Source organism: Hippopotamus amphibius, chromosome 3, assembly GCF_030028045.1.
Source record: "Hippopotamus amphibius kiboko isolate mHipAmp2 chromosome 3, mHipAmp2.hap2, whole genome shotgun sequence".
Lineage (NCBI taxonomy): Eukaryota > Metazoa > Chordata > Mammalia > Artiodactyla > Hippopotamidae > Hippopotamus > Hippopotamus amphibius.
The window spans coordinates 111698751-111721383 of NC_080188.1; the positions used below are offsets into that span (position 1 = coordinate 111698751).

The 22633-nt window shown below is 35.4% G+C and overlaps 1 protein-coding gene and 1 pseudogene across 1 annotated transcript; both read right to left on the minus strand.

Moving 5' to 3' along the window:
• Positions 1–394: 394 nt before the first annotated feature.
• On the minus strand, positions 395–16106 carry LOC130849237 (olfactory receptor 5M3-like). The gene is made up of 2 exons (XM_057727981.1): positions 15507–16106; positions 395–1336 (listed from the first exon to the last, which is right to left on the minus strand). The coding sequence occupies exons 1-2, from the start codon at positions 16104–16106 to the stop codon at positions 395–397; spliced, it is 1542 nt and encodes a 513-aa protein (XP_057583964.1).
• Positions 16107–21239: 5133 nt separating this feature from the next.
• LOC130849610 (olfactory receptor 1030-like) lies at positions 21240–22174 on the minus strand (annotated as a pseudogene).
• Positions 22175–22633: the final 459 nt, after the last annotated feature.

The following is a 22633-nucleotide window of genomic DNA, read 5'->3' on the forward strand; positions in this document are numbered from 1 at the left end:
TAGAAAAATGAATGAAATATGTTATTTTTTTCTGACCTAAATTCCTCTCTAAATATGCAAATTGATAACTAGGTCTTAAATTCATCTGCTGTATTTTTGAAGAAGAAAAAACAGACTTTTTCATTCTAGCTAAGTATGGGAACAATTTCAATGAGTGTACCTGTGAACTTTGGCTCAAATACTATTTTATACTAATTAGTTTTTAATTAAGCTTGACTTTTTTTAATCAACATAAATGTGTCAATCTACTTTTTTCTGTAAATTTTAGTCTTTCTATTGCTTTTCTTTTCAATACAAAACTTTTTAGCTCTGTAAAAAGTCAAGCTATGTGCTAAGCAATAATCTGTTGACAAACAAATATTCATGAAAAGTAGAGGACAACATTGACACAACTTTATTTTGTTAAACATGTTCTGCTGATCACTTTGTTCATGGCCTCTTTCACATCCTTGTTCCTCAGACTGTAGATCATGGGGTTCAGCATGGGGATCACTGTGGTGTAAAACACAGCCACCATCTTCCCCTGATCCACGGACTCCTCTGTGGGACGTCTGAGGTACATGAAAATAAGGGTTCCATAAAATATGATGACAGCTGTCAAATGGGACCCACAGGTGGAAAAGGCCTTGCGCCTCCCTTCTGCCGAGCGCATCCGGAGAATGGCAGTGAGAATGAAGAGGTAAGATAAGATAACTACAGTCAGAGAATATATGAAGCTAATGCCTGCGAGTATGAGCATTGTATATTCTTTTACGAAGGCCCCAGCACAGGCCATTTTGATGAGAGGTGGGTCTGCACAGTAGAAGTGGTTGATCTCAATCTTCCCACAGAAGTACAAGCCATAAGTCCATAATGTTGCTGCCAAACTAGTCAGAAAACCATACACGTAAGGGAAAGCAATCAGTCGGATACAGACAACCCTTGACATTTTGCTGCAGTAGAGCAAAGGGTTCCCTATCGCCATGTATCTATCAAAGGCCATCGCAGCAAGAATAAAAATTTCTACATAGACAAGAGCAATAAAGAAGAAACACTGTACCAAACAACCTGCATAAGAAATGGTTTTTGTCTCTGATAACAGGTTTTCTAGCATTTTAGGGGTGACATTGGAAGAAAACCACACATCGACGAATGACAGATGACTCAGGAAAAAGTACATGGGGCTGCTGAGCTGTGGGCTGACCTTAATCAACAGGATCATGCCGATGTTACCCACCAGGGTGTTGATGTAGACCACCAGGAAAATGACAAAAAGGAGAACTTGCCATTCCCTACGACTGGTTAGTCCCAAAAGAATGAACTCTGTCACATCAGTGAAATTGAGCATTTTTCTCAGCTCTAGGTCGATATTAGTTACAAGTCTCTGTGATAATTAAAAGGAAACATTTAAAAATCAAGTATTGATTATTATTAATTTATATTTTTATTCATGCCCCCTTTCCTTTTTTTTTCTTTATTAATCATCTCTGACTGCACTTTGCTGCTCTTTTCAGCAAATCATTTCTGAGCACTTGCAAAATCACATGCTAAAGGTTACCAAGAAGGATAAATACACAGCCTCAGTTACGTAACTGTTGTACAAAATGTGATTGAAACATGCTAGTTCTAAAAATTATAATTGACCAATTGTCCAAGTTTCCTTCTTAAATATCCCTTGTTTCCAACACTGGCATGTTTGGTAATTACATATTTTAAGAAATTTATGGAGGGTTACGATTCTGTTTTTAACATAGCTCAAAAATAATACTTTTTTCTCTTTTTTATTAGAGGCATATTCTCCATGATTATAGATTAAAGCCATTTAGTCCAATAATTTATCAGCACTAAATGTCAAATAAAAAATTATTTTTAATCTAATGTCATACTTGCACTCATTTAAAGAGGGACAAACTGATAACAGTCTTCTTCAAAATAGAGGAGTAAACCATTTAAACACTTTCATACATTATGCATATTCCCTGTATAGGGACTGTTTTGCATATCTAACAGGTAGTTATAGTCTGCTAGATATGCTCCATTGTTATGTTCTGCAGATTCAAAGGTAAGTGAGACAAGGAGATTAATGTCATTAGTGAGAGTGGCATTAATGTAAATAAACTTTCCAAAACCATGATGTAGTCTTGCCGCGTTATTCTGGGGGCCAAAAGTGAGGAATGATTGACTCATCTTTGGCGATGCCGTGGAGTTCTAGGAAAGCTTCTTGGATATTTACAGATTTATTTTCAAATATAGATTGTATCCTATGAACCTTTTTGCAGTACAATAGTTCACAAATTATTTTCCTGAGAAAACACTAGTGCCTTGCTTTGTGTTAATGAGTATTATGGAGAAAAATCCACAAGTGTCTATTCATCAAATAATGAGAAATCTTTATATCTCTTCCAAATTCTTAGAGGTATGCATTTGGTCTAGTAAAATAAGCTATGCAGAACTGTGTGGGAAAGAATTCTATTACACTTAGTCTAGCTAGCATTTACTTAGCTTACATATGAGAGAAAGGCAAGAGGAAGCAAGGTAGAGAGAGAGAGAGACTCTGTGAGCATCAGCAAACATCTATGTGCTGTAGAACACAGTGTGATTCTATTCAATAAGCATCTTGAGATAGCTTTTCAACAGGACAATGAATTTGTTGGAGCTGGGATTGTGCCATGCTCTCTAACGGTTAAATGTCATTCAATTATTCCCAGCTCCCTTGTTTTACCCTCCAGGATGACCCTTTGTGCGATTACAATTTGAGGGAACCTATTCACAATTAACCCTGGGTGATAACCAGGAAAGATGTAAGCAGGCAGGAAGGGAAACTTCATTGCCATAGTAAAAATAAATACTCTCTTATCCATCAAGGTAACCCATGGCCTCTACTCACCCCATTTTGAAAAAAACAAAATGTTTCCTCAGGAGAAAGGAGAAAGCTACCAACCGGAGCAGATTAGACTGAGGCTAATTGACTCCAGAGTATCAAGCTAATTAATGAAAAATTAAGGCATGAACAAATAGCTTAAAAATTAAGAATCACAACTATTAAAGATCTAAAGAATACCACCCTTTCTGTATAATCTTGGTTTCTTCTCCCCATCCACCCCCAATCCCAAGGCTTCACTTTACTTTCAGGGAACTCATTCTCCTCTTAAAGAGGTTTTCGACAGTCAATTTGAGATGTTTGTTTGGATTTAAGAATACACAAATGTAAACAGATAAATTGAAACATAGATAATAGATGTGATCACATTGAATTATAGGTGAGTATCAATCTATGCCTAAGACACAGTTTCCTTAAAATTGTATTAAAGACTCAATCAATAGCACTTGGCTTTCTTATCCTTCAGCTTACTATTCATAGCATGTGTATTAACACATTCACCAAAATTATTTGTCTACCAATTTATCATTCATGTTACAAAAGTTAGATCACCATGGTAAGGAATATATTTGTGAGTCTTTAAGAACTAAAAGATAACATCAAATCACAAGGTGGAAAGTAGTAATATAAGAGTATTTTTTGTTTGGGGATTTCTATTACAAAATTTCTCAGATATACACAGTATTTGTGTGTGGCACTTATATGACTCTCGTAAAGCTAAAAAAGGGAAAACTCAGTGCAAACAAAATTATACATCAGTTGCATTATGACTAGGGATTGAGAGAATATGATGGATGGTGTTGCTTTCCTCTCAAGAGTGTGAAGTAAAAGTGTTACAAACTGCTCTATGCGTGTATTACCTGTGATCACCCAATTATGGATCACATTTTTTTCTTTTTTTAAGCTTCTGCAGAACCTTGCTGACAAAAACAGAAAATTATTTTTAACTAACTTTTAAATACTGAAATCTAAAAAAAATTATACACTGGTTGTTTAACCTTGCTTTTTACCCTCGAAAAGCTGTTTTCATATTTTTGGGAAAAAGAAAAAAAAAAAGGTAATACCAAGCAGAAAGACACCTGATAAACTATCCTCCCTCTCTGTTGGCTGTATGCTCTGTACTGTGTTGCTAGGTTGCCAGGTTTGGAGATGATCCTGGAAAGTCTGGCAGGGAGAGGAAATGTGTACAGTCAGTCCTACCCGTGGATTTCTCATCCATGCATCCCACTAACTTCAAATAGAAAATACTTGAAAAAACATCCAGAAACTTCCAAAAGCAAAACTTGAATTTGCCACACCATAGCAATAGTTTATATAGCATTTGGACTGTATTGGGTATTACAAGTAATCTAGAGATGACTTTAAGTGTGCATAGATTATATGCAAACATTACATTATTTTATATAAGGGACTTAAGCATCTGCAGATATTGGGATCCTGGCTCATGGGGTGGGGGGGTGGTATCCTGGAAGCACTCCCCCTCAGATACTAAGGGAGGACTGTATTTGTCCCAGATATGCCACGGGATTACTTTGAGCTGCCTGTGGACATGCTCAGTCCAAGGAAACAGGAATAAGAAAATAGAACACAGAGTATTTGTAAGCCGACCAAGCAATGCAACTTAATAAAAACTTTTAAAAATAATGTTAATTTTTGAAAGAAATGAATGCCCAAAATGAAAAAAAAAAGGATTTTTAAAGACTGAGAAATTAATGAAAAATGTGTTCTAGACACCATCATAAATGATAGAGAAAACACAAGGATGAAGGAAAGATTCTGTGCCTAAAAAGAGATTATAAACATGTTAGCAGAGCACACTGACATTGAGCCAACAGACTGTGCCTGTATTTTTCACCCATTTTCAAAGGATGAGCAATAGAAGAATTTTTATTTGGAAAGTCAGGTCTAATTGCATGGTACCAAGGATGACACAGAAAGAAAGGATATAAAACATAGGTGGTGTTAGTACTTTGCAGAGGCTAAATACATGAAAACCTCAGTGGTCATTAGCCAGGTAATAGATAGCAATACTGAACTCACAGGGAAAGTGGAGTGATCAGGTCTGATCTTAGAGGGTATGAGGTCTGGAAGAAAGTGAAGGGTGTGGAGACCTTAGACAATTCTCCTCACTATCTCCAGGCAAAAATATATACACAAACTTCTCATGTAGTATCACTCTGTATTTGAAATTGTTACCAATAAGTGTGGATTACTTTTCCCCCAAGACCAGGAATGAGGAAACATTAAGTACCGAAGTTGTAGAATTCTGGTTCTATTGTCAAACGTTGCATGAATTTTGGTTCCATGACTTACTTTATGAATTTGGGCAGGTTTTATTCTTATTTTGTTTCATCTTTAATTTCTCTCTGTCTTAATATGATGTAACAATAACAATATTAATTTCATTGTGTGTTTGTGAATATGAAAAGATATATTACACATTAACATATAATCAATATACAAGGTACAATTATTATTAAGTGCACTCCTAGAAATTGTAGCTTCCATTAATAGTTCATAATCATCAAATAATCAAATCTCTATAGAAAATTTCTATCTCTTTCTGACAAACACACAAATATACAGCTCCACACAGGGATAACATACATGGAATAATTGATATTAATCTTAATTAGTGGTGAATAAAAGGAAATAAAATATGCAGTACAAGCTTCATCTTCAAGTTCCAGATAGATGTATTTGTATACCAACCTCAGAATCAAGGGAAGTATTTCCAATAAGGAAGCAGGATGGAAAAGTGACTGTTGTGTAAGAGATAATACCAGACAAAAGAGAAACTGGAAGTCCACAAGAGAAGTTTCCTTTAAATGTTTGCTTTAAAAAAAAAAAAAAAGAAGAAGAAGAAGAAGAAGAAGCAATTAAGAGTCTTCATCTGGAAGTGACCCAGGGGAAATTACATCTCTAAAGGGAGAGTCGACTGCTGAGGTTTGATTTTTTTTTTTTTTGTAACAGATTTACACAATTTAATTTTTCCCTAACTCAAGTTATTTTGAAAGTGTCCTGGGAGCAAGTAACATAATTTGCTCTGGGTTTGCATCACACTGAACTCGGTAATGGCATCACTCACCCTGCTTAAGCCCAGCCTATGTTCTGTACTTCACAATCTGTGCTACTTGGCTTTTCCAGTGAAAGGTGAAACAAGTATTATTCCCTATAACCAAAATTATGGCATATCAAAGCAGAAGAAATATTTCCAGAATCTGAGGACCTTTCACCACCTTTACTGCTATGTTCTAGCAACCACCTCTCTTGCCTGAATTATAGGCTCTCATGCATCTATACTCCATCCTAAACTCAAAAACCACAGTGGGTCTTTAAAAGCAAGTTATTTCACATTGCTTCTTGGCTTGGAACCTTCCCAGAGCTTTCCATTTTCTCAGGGTACGTCTTCTGATGGCTCACAGGAGTTTAAATGATTGACCACTAATCCCCTATTATGCCTCTGATGTCTTATGCCTTTAATTTTCTCATTGCCCTGGGCTCCAGCCACAATGGCTTCCATCTGTCCTTGAAACACTCCTTGAATGCTTGCATCTTGAGGCCTTTTCACTAGCTCTTCCAACTGCCTAGAACCCTGCCCCTTAGGCACCCCCATGGCTGATCTCTAAACCATCTTCAGGAGGTTTTTGCTCAATTATCATCTTCTCAATGAAATCAACCTTCATTCTCATGTCTAAGCCAGAGGTATTCCTTTGCTTCTTTATCTTACAATATATTTTTCCGTATAATCACTAACATACTCTATGATTTACTTATGTATTTTGCTAATTGTTTATTCTTATCTCACACCACTAGAATATAAGCCTCATGAGATCAAGGATTTTTTTTTTTTCTGTTTTGCTCATTGATCACAAATAACTAAAACAGAGCCTGGTACATAATAGTCACTCAGCTAATGTTTGCTGAATGAATGAGTGAATTAATTAATTAAACAACAGGTTAAAATGCTGAGAAATAGATCAAAAGAAATATAAACAAGTTTATGTATATGATTATTGGCATTTTAAAATGAGTGGAGATAAAGAGATTATTAAATAACTAATGGTAGTTAATGTTTTTGAGAATTAGTGTTAGTATCTTGCTTCAAAGTTCATGCAAATAATAAATTCTAAAAGATTCAAATTAAGTGTAAACATTTTAAATATGTATGCATTACAAGAACTTTTATCTGAATGATTATGTAGTTTGTTCATATTAGTTAGAAATAACACTAGTGGCCATAACAATCTCTGAAATTGTCTGGCTTTCAAATTGACTAAGTTTTATAACTTATGGTCAGAATATACCTAAACTGATAAAGTGATATCATTGTTGGTGAAGTAGGCAGTTTGAAATTGTACATGTTGTAGAATGGGAAAAAGATGTACAAGATAGAATATAATATTATAATTATAATATGTAAATATGTATTATAATATGTAATATATAGTTATACATTATAATTATAATATTATAATATATAATATATAAATGATATAATCATGTCAGTTATATTATGTGACAACAGTTGGAACCTCAGAGAAATTCCTAAATAGAAATCCTGGCAAGTACTGAACAAGTTGACAGCTCTGAAACACACACACACATGCACACCCACACACGTAGGTAAAAACACACAAATATCCCCACATGTACAAACATATATATGTGTAACATATACAATGTATATTTTTGCGTATATAATACATGCATAATTTTCCTTTATTTGTGAAAATTCAGCTTTAGTTTTGAATGACCTTATAAAATATTGGTAAATAAAAGATAATGAGTAGGACTTGAATCTTAACAAAAAAGGTTATAGATTTCATTCATTCACAATCAAACTCACACTCAAAATTTTTCTCATCTTTCAAATAAAAGCATTTTGAAAACGAGGCAACAGTATTGTAAAAAACAAAATTCAGGGCATCTGTTATTTTAATGATGTGTTAATTTTGAAATCAGATAAAAAATGTATCACAAGTTACAAATGAAGGTACTAGAACTACTGAGGGTTCAGCTAGTTTCTACTATGATCAAGAACAAAAAATACTTTAAAAAAATAAAGGAAAGGAGGGTTCAAGATGGCAGAGTAGGAGTATGGGCACTCATTCCCTCTTGCAAGATTACCAGGATTACAACTAACTGCTGAACAATCATTGACAGAAATACACTGGAACTCACCAAAAAAGACACCCAACATCCAGAGACAAAGCAGAAGCTGCAATGAGATGGTAGGAGAGGCACCATCATGTTAAAATAAAATCGCATAAATGCTGGGTTGGTGACTCACAAACTGGAGAATAGTTATATCACAGAAGTCCAACCACTAAAGTGAGGGTCCTGAGCCCCACTTCAGGCTTCCCAAAAAGGGGTTCGGCAGTGGGAGGAGGAATCCCCAGAGAATGAGACTTTGAAAGCCAGTGGGATTTGATTGCAGGACCTCTACAGGACTGGGGAAAACAGAGACTCCACTCTTGGAGGGCACACAAAAAACAGTGTGCTCACCAGAACCCAGGGGAATGACCAGTGACCCCATAGACGGTGGAACCAGACCTACCTACTGGTGTTGGAGGGTTGCCTGCAGAGGTGTAGGGCACTTGTCACTCACTGAGGGGACATGGACAGTGGCAGCAGGGATTCTGGGAAGTGCTCTTTGGTGTGAGCCCTCCCAGAGGCCACCATTAGTCCCACCAAAGAACCTGTAAGCTCTAGTGCTGGGTAGCCTAAGGACAAACTACCAACAAGGTGGGAACACAGCCCTACACATTGGCAGACAAGCAGATTAAAGTTTTACTGAGCTCTACCCACCAAGCCCTACCCATGATCAGTCACTCCCATCAGAAAGCATGCACGACCTCCTAGATAGCTTCTTCCACAAGAGGGTAGAATGCAGTAGCAAGCAGTATCAGCAGTATTTCCTCTTGTGGAACTGAAAACCACAGCCACAGAAAGATAGAGAAAATGAAAAAGCAGAGGACTTTATTCCAGGTGAAGGGACAGATAAAACCCCAGAAAAACAACTAAATGAAGAGAAGATAGGCACCCTTCCAGAAAAAGAATTCAGAGTAATGATGGTGAAGATAATCCAGGACTTTGAAAAAAGACTGGATGTAAAGATTGAAAAGTTTACCAAAGACCTAGAAGAATTAAAGAACAAACAAACAGAGATACGCAAGAGACTGACTAAAATGAAAAATACACTAGAAGGAACCAATAGCAGATTAACTGAGGAAGAAGGGTGAATAAGTGACCTGGAAGACAGAATGGTGAAAATCACTGATGTAGAAAAGAATAAAGAAAAAATAATAAAAATAACTGAGACAGCCTAAGAGACCTCTGGGACAATGTTAAATGCAACAACATTTGCATTATAGGGGTCCCAGAAGGATAAGAGAGAGAGAAAGGACCGGAGGAAATATTGGAAGAGTTTATAGTTGATAACTCCCCTAACATGGGAAAGGAAATAGCTACCCAAGTTGGGAGCACACAGTCCCAGGCAGGATAAAGCCAAGGAGAAACACAACAAGATACATAGTAGTCAAATTGACAAAAATTAAAGACAGAGAAAAGTTATTAAAAGCAACAAAGGAAAAATGCCAAATCACATACAAGAGAACTGCCATCAGATTAACAGCTGATTTCTCAGCAGAAACTCTGCAAGCCAGAAGGGAGCAGAATAATATATTTAAAGTGATGAAAGGGAAGAACCTACAACCAAGAATACTCTACCCAGGAAGGATCACATTCAGATTCGATGGAGAAATCAAAAGCTTTACAGACAAGCAACAGCTAAGAGAAATCAGCACCACCAAACCAGCCCTATAACAAATGCTAAAGGAACTTCTCCAAGCGGGAAACATAAGAGAAGAAAAAGACCTACAAAAACAAAACCAAAACAATTAAGAAAATGGTCATAGGAACATACATCTTGATAATGACCTTGAATGTAAATGGACTAAATGTCCCAAGCAAAAGACACAGACTGGCTGAATGGATACAAAAACAAGACCCATAAGTATGCTGCCTACAGGAGACCCACTTCAGACCTAGGGACACATACAGACTGAAAATGAGGGCATGGAAAAAGATATTCCATGCAAATGGAAATCAAAAGAAAGCTGGAGTAGTGATACTCATATCAGATAAAATTGACTTTAAAATACAAAGAATTATAAGAGATAAGAAAGAACACTACATAAAGATCAAGGGATCAATCCAAGAAGAAAAGATAACAATTATAAATACACATGCACCCAGTATAGGAACACCTCAATACATAAGGCAAATGTTAACAATTATGAAAGAGGAAATTGACAGTAACACAATAATAGTTGAGGACATTAACATCCCACTTACACCAATAGGCAGATCATCCAAACAGAAAATCAATAAGGAAACACAAGATTTCAATGACACAATAAACCAGCTTGATTTAAGAGATATCTATAGGACAATAATTCCAAAAACAGCAGATTACATGTTCTTCTCAAATGCACATGGAACATTCTCCAGGATAGATCACATTTTGGGTCACAAATCAAGCCTTGGTAAATTTAAGAAAACTGAAATCATATCAAGCATCTTTTCCCACCACAACAGAATGAGTTTAAAAATCAATTACAGGGAAAAAACTGTAAAAAACACAAACACATGGAAGATAAACAATACACTACTAAATACCCAAGATATCACTGAAGAAATCAAAGAGGAAATAAAAAAATATCTAGAGATAAATGACAATGAAAATACAATGATACAAAACCTATGGGATGAAGCAAAGGCAGTTCTAAGAGGGAAGTTTATAGCAATAAAATCCTACCTCAAGAAACAAACAAACAAACAAAAAAATCCCAAATAAATCATCTAACCTTACACCTAAAGAAAATAGAGAAAGAAGAGCAAACAGAATCTGAGTTAGATGGAGAAAAATCATAAAGATCAGAGCAGAAATAAATGAAATAGAAGCAAAGAAAACAATATCAAAAATCAATAAAACTAAAAGCTGGTTCTTTGAGAAGATAAATAAAATTGATAAACTTCTAGCAAGACTCATCAAGAAAAAGAGGGAGAGGACTCAAAGCAGTAAAATTTGAAAAGAAACAGGAGAAATTACAACAGACACCACAGAAATAAAAAGCACCATAAAAGACTACTACAAGCAACTATACGCTAATAAAATGGACAACCTAGATAAAATGGACAGATTCTTAGAAAGATATAAACTTCCAAGACTTAATCAGGAAGAAATAGAACATAAGAACAGACCAATAACAAGTAATGAAATTGAAACGGTGATTAAAAATGTCCCAACAAACAAAAGTCCAGGGCCAGATGGATTCACAGGTGAATTTTATGAAACATTTAGAGAAGAGCTAACACCCATCCTTCTCAAACTCTTCCAAAATATTGCAGAGGAAGGAATACTCCCAAACTCATATTATGAGGCCACCCTCACCAAAACCAGACAAAGATGTCCCAAAAAAAAGAAAATTACAGACCAATATCACTGATGAATTTACATGCAAAAATCCTCAGCAAAATACCAACCCACAGAATCCAACAACACATTAAAAGGATCATATACCATGATCAAGTGGGGTTTATTCCTGGAATGCAAGGATTCTTCAATATACACAAATCAATCAGTATGATACACCATATTAACAAATGGAGGGATAAAAACCACATGATCATCTCAATAGATGTAGAAAAAGCTTTTGACAAAATTTGACACCCATTTATGGTAAAAACTCTCCAGGAGGTGTGTATAGAGGGAACCTACCTCAATATAATAAAGGCCATATACAACAAACCCACAGAAAACATCATTCTCAATGGTGAAAAACTGAAAGCATCCTCTCTAAGATCAGGATCTAGACAAGGATGTCCACTCTCACCACTACTATTCAATATAGTTTTGGAAGTCCTTGCCACAGCAATCAGAGAAGAAAAGGAAATAAAAGGAATCCAAATTGGAAAAGAAGTAAAACTGTCACTGTGTGCAGATGACATGATACCATACATAGAAAATCTTAAAGATGCCATCAGAAAACTACTTGAACTACTCAATGAATTTGGTAAAGTTGCAGGATACAAAATTAACACACAGAAATATCTTGCTTCCTATACACTAACAATGAAAGAACAGAAAGAGAAATTAAGGAAACAATCCCATTCACCATTGCAACATAAAGAATAAAATACCAGGAGTAAACCTAACTAAGGAGGTAAAAGATCTGTACTCAGAAAACTGTAAGACACTAATGAAAGACATCGGAGATGATAGAAACAGATGGAGAGATATCCCATGTTCCTGCAATGGAAGAATCAACATTGTGAAAATGACTATACTACCCAAAGCAATTTACAGATTCAATGCAATCCCGATCAAACTACCAATGGCATTTTTCACAGAACAAGAACAAGAAATTTTACGATTTGAATGGAAAAGCAAAAGACCTTGAATAGCCAAAGCAATTTTGAGAAGGAAAGACGGAGTTGGTGGAATAAGGTATCCCGACTTCAAATGATACCACAAGCCTACAGTGACCCAGACAGTATGGTACTGGCACAAAAACAGAAATATAGATCAATGGAACAGGATTGAAAGCCCAGAGATAAAATACGATCAACTAATCTATGACAAAGGAGGAAAGGATATACAATGCTGAAAAGGCAGCCTCTTCAATAAGTGATGCTGGGAAAACTGGACAGCTACATGTAAAAGAATGAAATTAGAACGCTCCCTAAAACCATACACAAAAATAAACTCCAAATGGATTAAAGACTTAAATGTAAGGCCAGACACTATAAATCTCCTAGAGGAAAACATAGGAAGAACACTCTTCGACATAAATCACAGCAAGATCTTTTTTGATCTACCCCCTAGAGTAATGGAAATAAAAACAAGAATAAATCAGTGGTACCTAATGAAACTTCAAAACTTCTGCACAGCAAAGGAAACCATAAGCAAGACAAAAAGACAACCTTCAGAATGGGAGAAAATATTTGCAAACAAATCAACAGACAAAGGATTAATCTGCAAAATATATAAACAGTTCATCCAACTCAATATCAAAAAAACAAACAACCCTATCAAAAAATGGGCAGAAGAACTAAATAGGCATTTCTCCAAAGAAACATGCAGATGGCCAAGAGGCACATGAAAAGCTACTCAACATCACTAATTATTAGAGAAATGCAAATCAAAACTACAATGAGATATCACCTCACACCAGTGAGAATGGGCATCATCAGAAAATCTACAAACAGTAAATGCTGGAGAGGGTGTGGAGAAAAGGGAATGCTCTTGCACTGTTGATGGGAATGTAAATTGATACAGCCACTATGGAGAACAGTATGGAGATTCTTTGCAAAACTAAAAATCGAGTACCGTATGGCCCAGCAATCCCACTACTGAGTATGTACCCAGAGAAACAATAATTTAAAAAAGACACATGCACTCCAATGTTCATTGCAGCATTATTTACAATAGCCAGGACATGGAAGCAACCTAAATGTCCATCAACAGGTGAATGGATAAAAATGATGTGATACATATATACAATGGAATATTACACAGCTGTAAGAAGGGATGATACTGGGACTTTTGTAGAGACTTGGATAGACCTAGAGTCTGTCATACAGAGTGAAGTGAGTCAGAAAGAGAAAAACAAATATCATATATTAACACATATATGCAGACTATAGAGAAATGGTACAAATCAACCAGTTTGCAAGGCAGAAATAGAGACACAAATATAGAGAACAAACATGTGGACACCAAGTGGGGAAAGCAGGGAGGGTTGGGGGGAATGAACTGGCAGATTGCGATTGCTGCATATACATTTCTAATGAGAAAAAAAATACCAAATTATACACTCTAAATATATGCAGTTTATTGTATGTTAAGTGTATCGCAATAAAAGTTCTTAAAAATAAACAAAAAGAAAGGTATACTTCACTCTAAACCATTTAATCATGCTCAGTTTCATCAGAATCAAGCTGTTAGTTTCCATATCCCTCACTGAAATAGCATGCTTGAATGATAAATTCCTACTCATAGCAGAAAGAGTAGAAAGGTAAATTTTTAGGATCAAATCTGTGAGTTAATTTGACCCCTACCTCAAGAGAATTCCAATTACAAATAGTAAGCAAATCCCCAAATGATACCCCTTCCTGGCTTCTGTGAACAGTTAAATATAAATGAGAAGAAATAAACATAAACTGAAAAATCCCTAGATAAGATTGGCAGGTATAATAAACAATGAGTCTACAAATGGAAAAGGTGAACACAGTCAGACAGGCCTTGAAAATGAATTCAACCATGAATTCTGAACATCACTTCATGTAAACAAGCACAGAATATTCCTCACAAAAATTTCTATGGACTTTCAGGCTTCTCTACGGCTATATTTTAAGATTTTAAAAATGTTCTAGTGAGCGTTAAAATCTAAAGTGGTGTTAAAACTGTGAACAGATTTTTGGCATCATGTAAAATGGTTTCCTAGAAAAATCAGACCTCATGGTAGCAAAAAAAAAAAAAAAAGGAAAAAAAAGGAAATATATCTATTTTCCCCAAATTTTCTGAAGATAACTTGTTACAATAAATTTATGGAAACACATGCCGAACTCCAAAACACCAGTGAGATTGTGTTATTACATTCTGATAGTTATTATAAGATAAGACACAAATAGGGTCTTAAATGGATAGCGTGTGATATAAAGTATGTTTACATACAAATGAGGTTTATTTAATTAATTAATGTATAACTGAAAATGTAATTTGAAAATGCAAACTCATCTAGCATACTGTTATATTAATTAGCATTGCTGTATAGAGTTTATAACATATTCTGCATAAAATATTCCACTGTCAGGAATGTTATCTACAATTAAGACAATCACTTACAGTGAAATAATAATCAATTTAAGATTTAAGGATAACAACATATATTACAAACCAATACCTATTTTAAGTGCAAGAAGAGTTTTTCTAAATCAGAAGCTGATGGTGGGTTTGCAAAGTATTGAAAAGCCATGAAAAATTTTCCAGTCACACCTACTGACTTTAGATGTTATATACAATATATAATCATGTATGTAATTATACATTATATACAGAGAATCTTATTTACAGTGTGCTTCTTTTCCCTTTACATCATTATTCCATGTTTCAATTACATATTTTCTTCATCTATTCATGGAAAACACAAATAACAAATTTCCTCAAAATTATCCAAAAACAAATGGTTAATTTCTACCCCTGCTATTGAACCATGGGTCTCACCATACATTTTAAGTTTCTGTTTCATTTAGTTAAAAATGTTCTGCTAGCTGCTTTGCTCATGGCCTCCTTTACATCTTTGTTTCTGAGGCTATAAATTATGGGATTCAGCATAGGAATTACCATGGTATAAAACACAGCCACCATTTTTCCCTGCTCCACAGACTTTTCAGTTGGACTTCTAAGATACATGAAGAAGAGTGTTCCATAAAATATGGTGACAGCTGTCATGTGGGACCCACATGTGGAGAAGGCTTTCTTTCTTCCTTCTGCTGAGTGCATTCTCAGGATGGCAATAAGGATAAATATGTAGGAGATGATGATGACTAATAAAGAGTAAGAGAAATTGAGACCTGCCAAGGTGCGCATGGTGTATTCTTTAATGAAGTTTCCTGCACAGGCCATTTTGATGAGAGCTGGGTCTGCACAGTAGAAATGGTTGATCTCAATGTTCCCACAGAAGTACAAACCATGGGTCCACAATGTTGAGATCAAACTAATAAAGAAGCCATATACATAAGGGAAAGAGATCAGTCGAATACAGACAGTCCTTGACATTCGGCTGCCGTAGAGCAGAGGGCTGCCAATGGCCATGTATCTGTCAAAAGCCATCACAGCAAGGATGAAGACTTCCACATGGACAAAGGCAATGAAGAAGAAGCACTGCACTATACAACCAGGGTAGGAGATGGTTTTGGTCTCCGATACCAAATTTTCCAGCATTTTAGGAGTGACATTAGAAGAGAACCACACATCTGCAAAAGACAAGTGACTGAGGAAAAAATACATGGGGCTGTTGAGCTGGGGACTGATCCTGATTAACATGATCATACTAAAGTTCCCAATCAGAGGGGCAATGTAGACCAGTAAGAAAACCACAAAGAAAAGGAGCTGTAATTCAGGACGACTAGTTAATCCCAAAAGAATAAATTTGGTAACATCAGTAAAATTGAGCATTTTCTTAAATCTGATCCAAGTAGAGATGCACTTTATCTAATACAATAAACAGAAATCAGAAAATACATATGCCAGATATAGCCATTCTTTTTTACTTTATCTTGTCCTAATCCATTCTCTTTCAATTCCTTGCTATTTTTATATCTCTTCTCTTTTTTCTCACATATCTTTATTTAGCAGTATTTATTTCTCTTATAAATATGTATATATATATATATATATATATATACATGAGTTTTTTTACAGAGAAAGTGGTAAAATAATATAAAATTATAGGATATAGTGACAAAACATTGTATCTCATTTTATTTGTCTACAAACAAAATTTCAGAGGAAGAATTTTTGTTCTCATTACCTCCTGGGAAAGGAAAGAATTTTTTTTACCACTGGCCCCAAAAAACTTTTAGAATGTGCATACATCATTACTTATTCACTAGATTTGTAGAGTTAGAAGGTCTATAATAAATGTAAGACATTTATTCAAAGTCACAGGCGAAGAAATACTATTCCATAATCAGAAAGTTAAACGATACCTCCATTTAGTAATCTTGCAAACTTGAGATGTTTATTATAAAAAATGACTCAATAACACTTTATAAAATGCTTTACAATAAACAAATTATCCTTATTAGGAAGAAAGAAAGGAAAAAACCTCTTAAAGCATCACACTGACTTAGTGGCTTATTGACTGTGGTGAGATATATGTAGCATAAACAGCTGCCGTCCAGTTTGCCCAGAAATTTCCTGGTTTAGGAATGCAAGTTCTGCCTCCTGGGTAACACCTCAACTCTAGGAAAAACCAAGACAACTGGTCACCCTAGGAAAAATCTGGGCCCATTGTTTCAACTGCCAGAGGCTTATCTTCAGAGAGCTATTAGTAGTGAGAAGAGAATTACAGAAGATCACATGCAGAGTCAAGCTGTTTCCTCTGGTTTGCTTTATGTTAAACTCCAACCATTGGGATATAGAAGGAAGAATGAAGAAATGACCTTGTGGTTTCTAAGCAGCACAGCATCATTTATTAATGTTTTGAGATCAAATGAGTTTCTTTGTCAATCATGGTGTCTGAATACATATTATTGGTATCATATACATACTGGTACTGTATAAAAGTTTAATTCAATGACTTTTTGTACATGTGTTTGAGAGACACAACGAAATAGAGAAAGACAGAGTGATAGAGTGAGAGAAATTGAGACTAACAATTGTACTAAAGAGATATTGTCTTTAGTAGAGAAAACAGAAACACAATTATTTGATTACTGCTTAGTGACATTTTTGGGGGAGAATTCCCATTGTTTGTTAGTTAAGATGATATATATTTCTGCCACTGAATGACTGCAGTCCTTGGATGAGAGCATGAGGCCAAATGCCCCAACCACAGCTGACAACCATTGTCACAGAGAAGCCCCTCTAATCTCACTCCCTAATAACCCATCCCAAAATATTGTTTTCCTACTCAGAAATGCCAGGGCAACCTAGAGGGCTAACACTTCAGACTGATTTCTATAAAAACACATAGACTCTCCCTGTGCATGAACCTACCTGTGTATGAAGAAAAACTGTTCTTGGAAACATCTCATTTGTCATCATCAATAGGTGATTCAGAGGATTTATAAGGGTTGGATTTCCCACTGTGAGACTTTCTCACTGGAGAATATAGACGGAAACATGAAAGGTAATTAAAATGCTGCAGACTACATCATGAATAATGGAAAATGAACCTCAAGAGCAAAATAACTCTCAGCAGAATTAGAATTTTTTTAAATAAATTAATTGATTAAATGGCTGAGAGAACTTGAGAGTTTGCTTTCTTCCTTTTCAAAAATGTTTTCTCTGTATCCTGGTGATTGTGCTGCATTTGTTTGTGGGGGGGGGGGGAGGTTCTTAGTTTCCTGTGAGATAATAACCACATCAATATTGCATCAGTCATAACCTATATTTCAAATAATTTGAACTTAATGAGCACAATTCTGTGTGTTTTTCAGTAAGAAAGAGTTGTAAAAAATGAGAGAAGATAAAAGGATGTACGTCCTATACACGTCATGAGCCCCAAAAGGGCTTCTCCTTGTTTGAAAGAATTAACGTACTCTCTAAAACCCAAATTAATTCTCAGATTAGGGTTGACAGCTTTTTATTGTCATTGTTTATGTTGTTTCATTCTGTTTTTTTAATGTAAAAAAAATCCTTAATAAATGATTTAATTAATAGATGATCTCTAATCATTATCCTTCTTATATTTATAGTTTCTGCCCACTTGGGAGAGAAAATAAATTAACATTCTTGAGGAATATAATTTTAATTTTTATTGATAGATAATTGTTTGCAAATGCAGTGGGCATAATTTTTAGTTCACAGTCTCTATATTGTAAGCCATGCATTTTATTCCTCTAATTGAGTTTAATTAATACTTTAAGGCTCCATTTTCCAAAGTGGAAGAAATTCAACTTGATTAATCCCTTCCCTGCTTTCCACAGGGCTATACCTGCAGCCTAGGGGATGAATGTTCCCCAATTCCTGACCTTGCAGTCATTATCTATAGACAGTGACATGTATTTATTTATTTATCTATCTATTCATTGACTATGTGCCTGGAAAACAGTAAAATAATAATAATAACAATAATAATAATAGTACCTGCTCTCACAGAGCTTATGTTCTAGTTAAACATTGTCATTCTTATCGGATGAGTTCTCCATATTAAGACCTCTATAACTTCTTAGTTTTTGCCAATTTTATGTACTTTTTCTACCTTACACAAGCAGGGAACATTTTGGAGCTACCACACGATGTTGGACCACAGAAGGCCTTGGGAAACTGAGACCTTACCCTCTAGACACACACTGTAATAATCAATTTGGGAACTTGTTGCCTCCAATGGTTCTACTAGAAAAAAGAATACCGGCCATCCTAGTACTTCAATTCTAAAAATCTAATGGAACTAGTATTACATCTCCCCTCAATTCCCAATTCTAATGCAAAGAAATTGGATTAAGCTCACAGAAATCTCCATTTCTCAAGCAAACATAGCCTGAAAACTTCTAACTTACCCTTTGTCTCTTCATCTTTCACCAAATTAAGGTATTTATCTAGACATAAGCAAACTCAGTGTTCACATTTATTATTTATTTCTGAGTCCCCTTTTTCCTTGACTCATATGTATGTAATATATAATTGTGTAATATTAACTAACATTATCTGAATAGAATTATTAACAATAACCTAGAAAATAACACTTTTGTACCATCTATCAATCAATGCATTTTTGATAAATACAAATCATGACAACCATATTCCATTTTCTCATAAGCATAACAATCAACATATTGATACATTGTATCTCTACTGGGAAAATTGTTTTTAAGAAAAGATATTTATTGAACTATTATCTAAACTATATTGATTAATATTAATCTAACAAAATAATGATAATCATCATATATGAACTACTGCTTTGTATATTCCCTCATCTTTTATAAAACAGGGCCATATGTAAGAGGAAACAGCATAGGATGTGACTATTACTTAGAATATTGGGCACATCCCTCTGCTATGTGCTGCTTCTCTTACCCGGATCCCAAAGAGGTATGTTTCTATATCCAATATTTAGAGATTTAGATAATGCATTGTGCAGACCAGCCAAGTAAACTGATTCTAACTCTTTCTTGATTCTGCTGTTTGAACTTATTGACCCCAGATGATTTCACACTTATGAAAAATCTTGTCATGATGATAGTCCGTGAAGACCTCCAGTCCTCTCCTCTGATACATGTTGGAACAGTATTTGCCTTTACTGTTGAGACATTTTAAGAAATACAGTCAACCAATAGAGAAAGTAAGGAAATTATAGGGCACCCTTGTTCTTCATAGATTTAAAATTAGCAATTTTGACCATTCTCTAACAACTTCAAAAGATGAAGCCATATTGTAATTTGGCTGAGGCTGCATTAGAATCCCAGGTACTCAGATGGTGAAGGAAATGGGTGGAAGGTGAGAATTATAAGTCTCTTACTTGTATGTGAGAGAGTCTTACTGCCAATGTGGTCATCTAAACATAACTAAACCTCAGCATCATGTGTTATAAAATAACTGCAGTTAAATGATTGTTAAAAATGGTTTGTTTATGATTTTTTAACAAGTACTTGAACGCAAATGTTAGGAAACATTTAAAATTAGATACCATAAACCATCAACCTACATTAAGGAAGCACAATCTTCTATATAATCATGATATTTAAACAGCCAGATACATTCAGAAAACACACCCATGAAGGCATTTTGATGATGCTGCAAGAGAAAGCTTACTTAGTTGTAACACTGAGCTTATGGAAAACATGTTTATGTGGAAGAATATTTTAAATGAGAGTAATGACATTTGTGAAATGACCTTTATCAGGTATCTAAGATCCTCCCATTATTTGTAAAATAAAATGTTAATAGCTTCAAGTACTGGGTATCATTGGAAGAGGATTAGGAAATGATTACTTAAGTGAATAAGGGGTGAAGATGAAGTATTTTAAAAAAAGTAGGTTGGAGTTTGGTATTCACCAGTGGGGTGGAGGTAGAAATCTCAGCTTTTAGCCCAATTCACTGTGTCCTGGAATAAACATTTGCAGACTCTCTTGCACAGAGGTTTGAGGATATGATTAAGTTTGAACCCTGCTGTTTAGAACATGTAAAACATCTGAAGATCATTTGCATATGTAGCCTGGCTTCCCAGCATCCACTTTGCATCATTAAATGACCTTAAGAATAGAAGCCATGTTAAAGTCAAAGAGCTGTGAGGGGTTTAGGGACCAAACCTAATAAACTGAGATAAAAATTGGACACTACTAATCTCCAGAATCTTCTATCTGACAGAAAAACAAAACAAAGTGAAAATTCAGATGTGTTTACACCACTATTTTTTGTAAGACATAGCATTAGCTGATATGGGAATGTGAACGAGCTGTCCAAATGCCAACTCCTATTCTTGCCATTTGCAACCTGCTTTTAGGAATTGTAACCTAGCCAGTTACCTAACATAGAAGTTTAGAAATGTATTGTGCATAACTAGCTTAAAATGAGAGATTGAACTCAATCATCTCATTTCTTACTATATCTAGAAATGTGTTCCATGACAGTTTAGCACATTTATTCCTCCGGTTTTTGTTTCCCTATTGCTTTTCTCAATGCCTCTTTCACATCCTTGCTCCTGAGGCCATAGATGATGGGGTTCAGCATGGGAATCACTGTGGTGTAAAACACAGCCACCATTTTGCCCTGCTCCACAGACTCCTCTGTGGGACGTCTCAAATGCATGCAGAAGAGGGTCCCATAGAAGATTGTGACCACTGTCAGGTGGGAGCCACACGTGGAAAAAGCTTTTTTCCTCCCTTCTGCAGGACGGCTTTTAAGGATAGCAATGAGGATGAACATGTAGGAGGTGAGGATGATCAGGAGGGACTGGACGTTGCTGTAGCCAGCTACGATGTACATTGATAGCTCTTTACTATACGTGTCAGAGCAGGCCAGTTTGATAAGAGGAGGATCAGCACAGTAGAAGTGATTAATTTAATTAGCACCACAGAAAGAGAGGTTGTAAGTCCTCAAGGTTTCCATCACGCTAAGGAGGAAGCCATAGACATAAGGGACAATGACCAGGCAGACACAGACACCCTTGGACATCTTGCTGCTGTAGAGCAGAGGGTTGCAGATAGCCACATAGTAGTCATAGGCTATGACAGCCAGTATGCAGTGCTCTGTAAGGACTAGAGCAATGACAATGTAACACTGCACCAAACAACCTGCGTATGAGATGGTCTTCTTCTCTGATAAGAAGCTTTCTAGCATTTTGGGAGTGACATTTGTGGAGAAACACAGATCTAGAACAAACTTGAGAGAAAAAAGTACATGGGAGTGTGAAGTCTAGAATCAATTCTGATTAAAACAATCATGCCCAGATTTCCTATCACAGTGATGATGTAGACCACGAGGAACAACACAAAGAAAGCAACTCGCAACTCTGGGTGGCTTGTCAGGCCCAAGAGAATAAATTCTACCACTTCAGTGTAGTTTCTTCTGAACATTTCTTTGTCTTATATGTGAGGCATTGGTTGATTGTCTAAAGAGAGATACAAAAGTTGTGGGGTTTTTTTGTTTTTTTGTTTTTGTTTTTTGTTTTTATCAAACTGTGGTTAAAAATCGTACCAGGTTAAGTATTGTAAAAAGATCAAAAAGGCTTTAGTTATGTTATCTTAGTAGTGTCCCCATAATTAGATATTAAGAGGTACACCATAAAGCAATTCTAAAAGGTTTTCAATAAATGATTTTCATTCAGGTTGTATTTGTATTCACGCTGTGCAATTAAGTTGGAGACTAAAGACAAAACTATAAATTTAAGTATTGCAATATTGTGAGAAATTTTAAAAATCTAGATAACTTATATGTCAAAGAATAAATCATACTGTAAACTCATAAATCTTTAGATTTCCTGCCTACATGTTTTCACATATACACATGGATGACATAGAAGGTTAGAAAGCACC

Excerpts from the sequence above, each read along its gene's own strand:
- LOC130849237 (XM_057727981.1), bottom strand. The coding sequence starts at position 16,106 with ATGCTCAATTTTACTGATGTTACCAAATTTATTCTTTTGGGATTAACT. Across the intron at positions 1,337-15,506 it reads AATACACCATGCGCACCTTG|CTGAGAAAAATGCTCAATTT; the intron begins GCAGGTCTCAAT and ends ATCGACCTAGAG.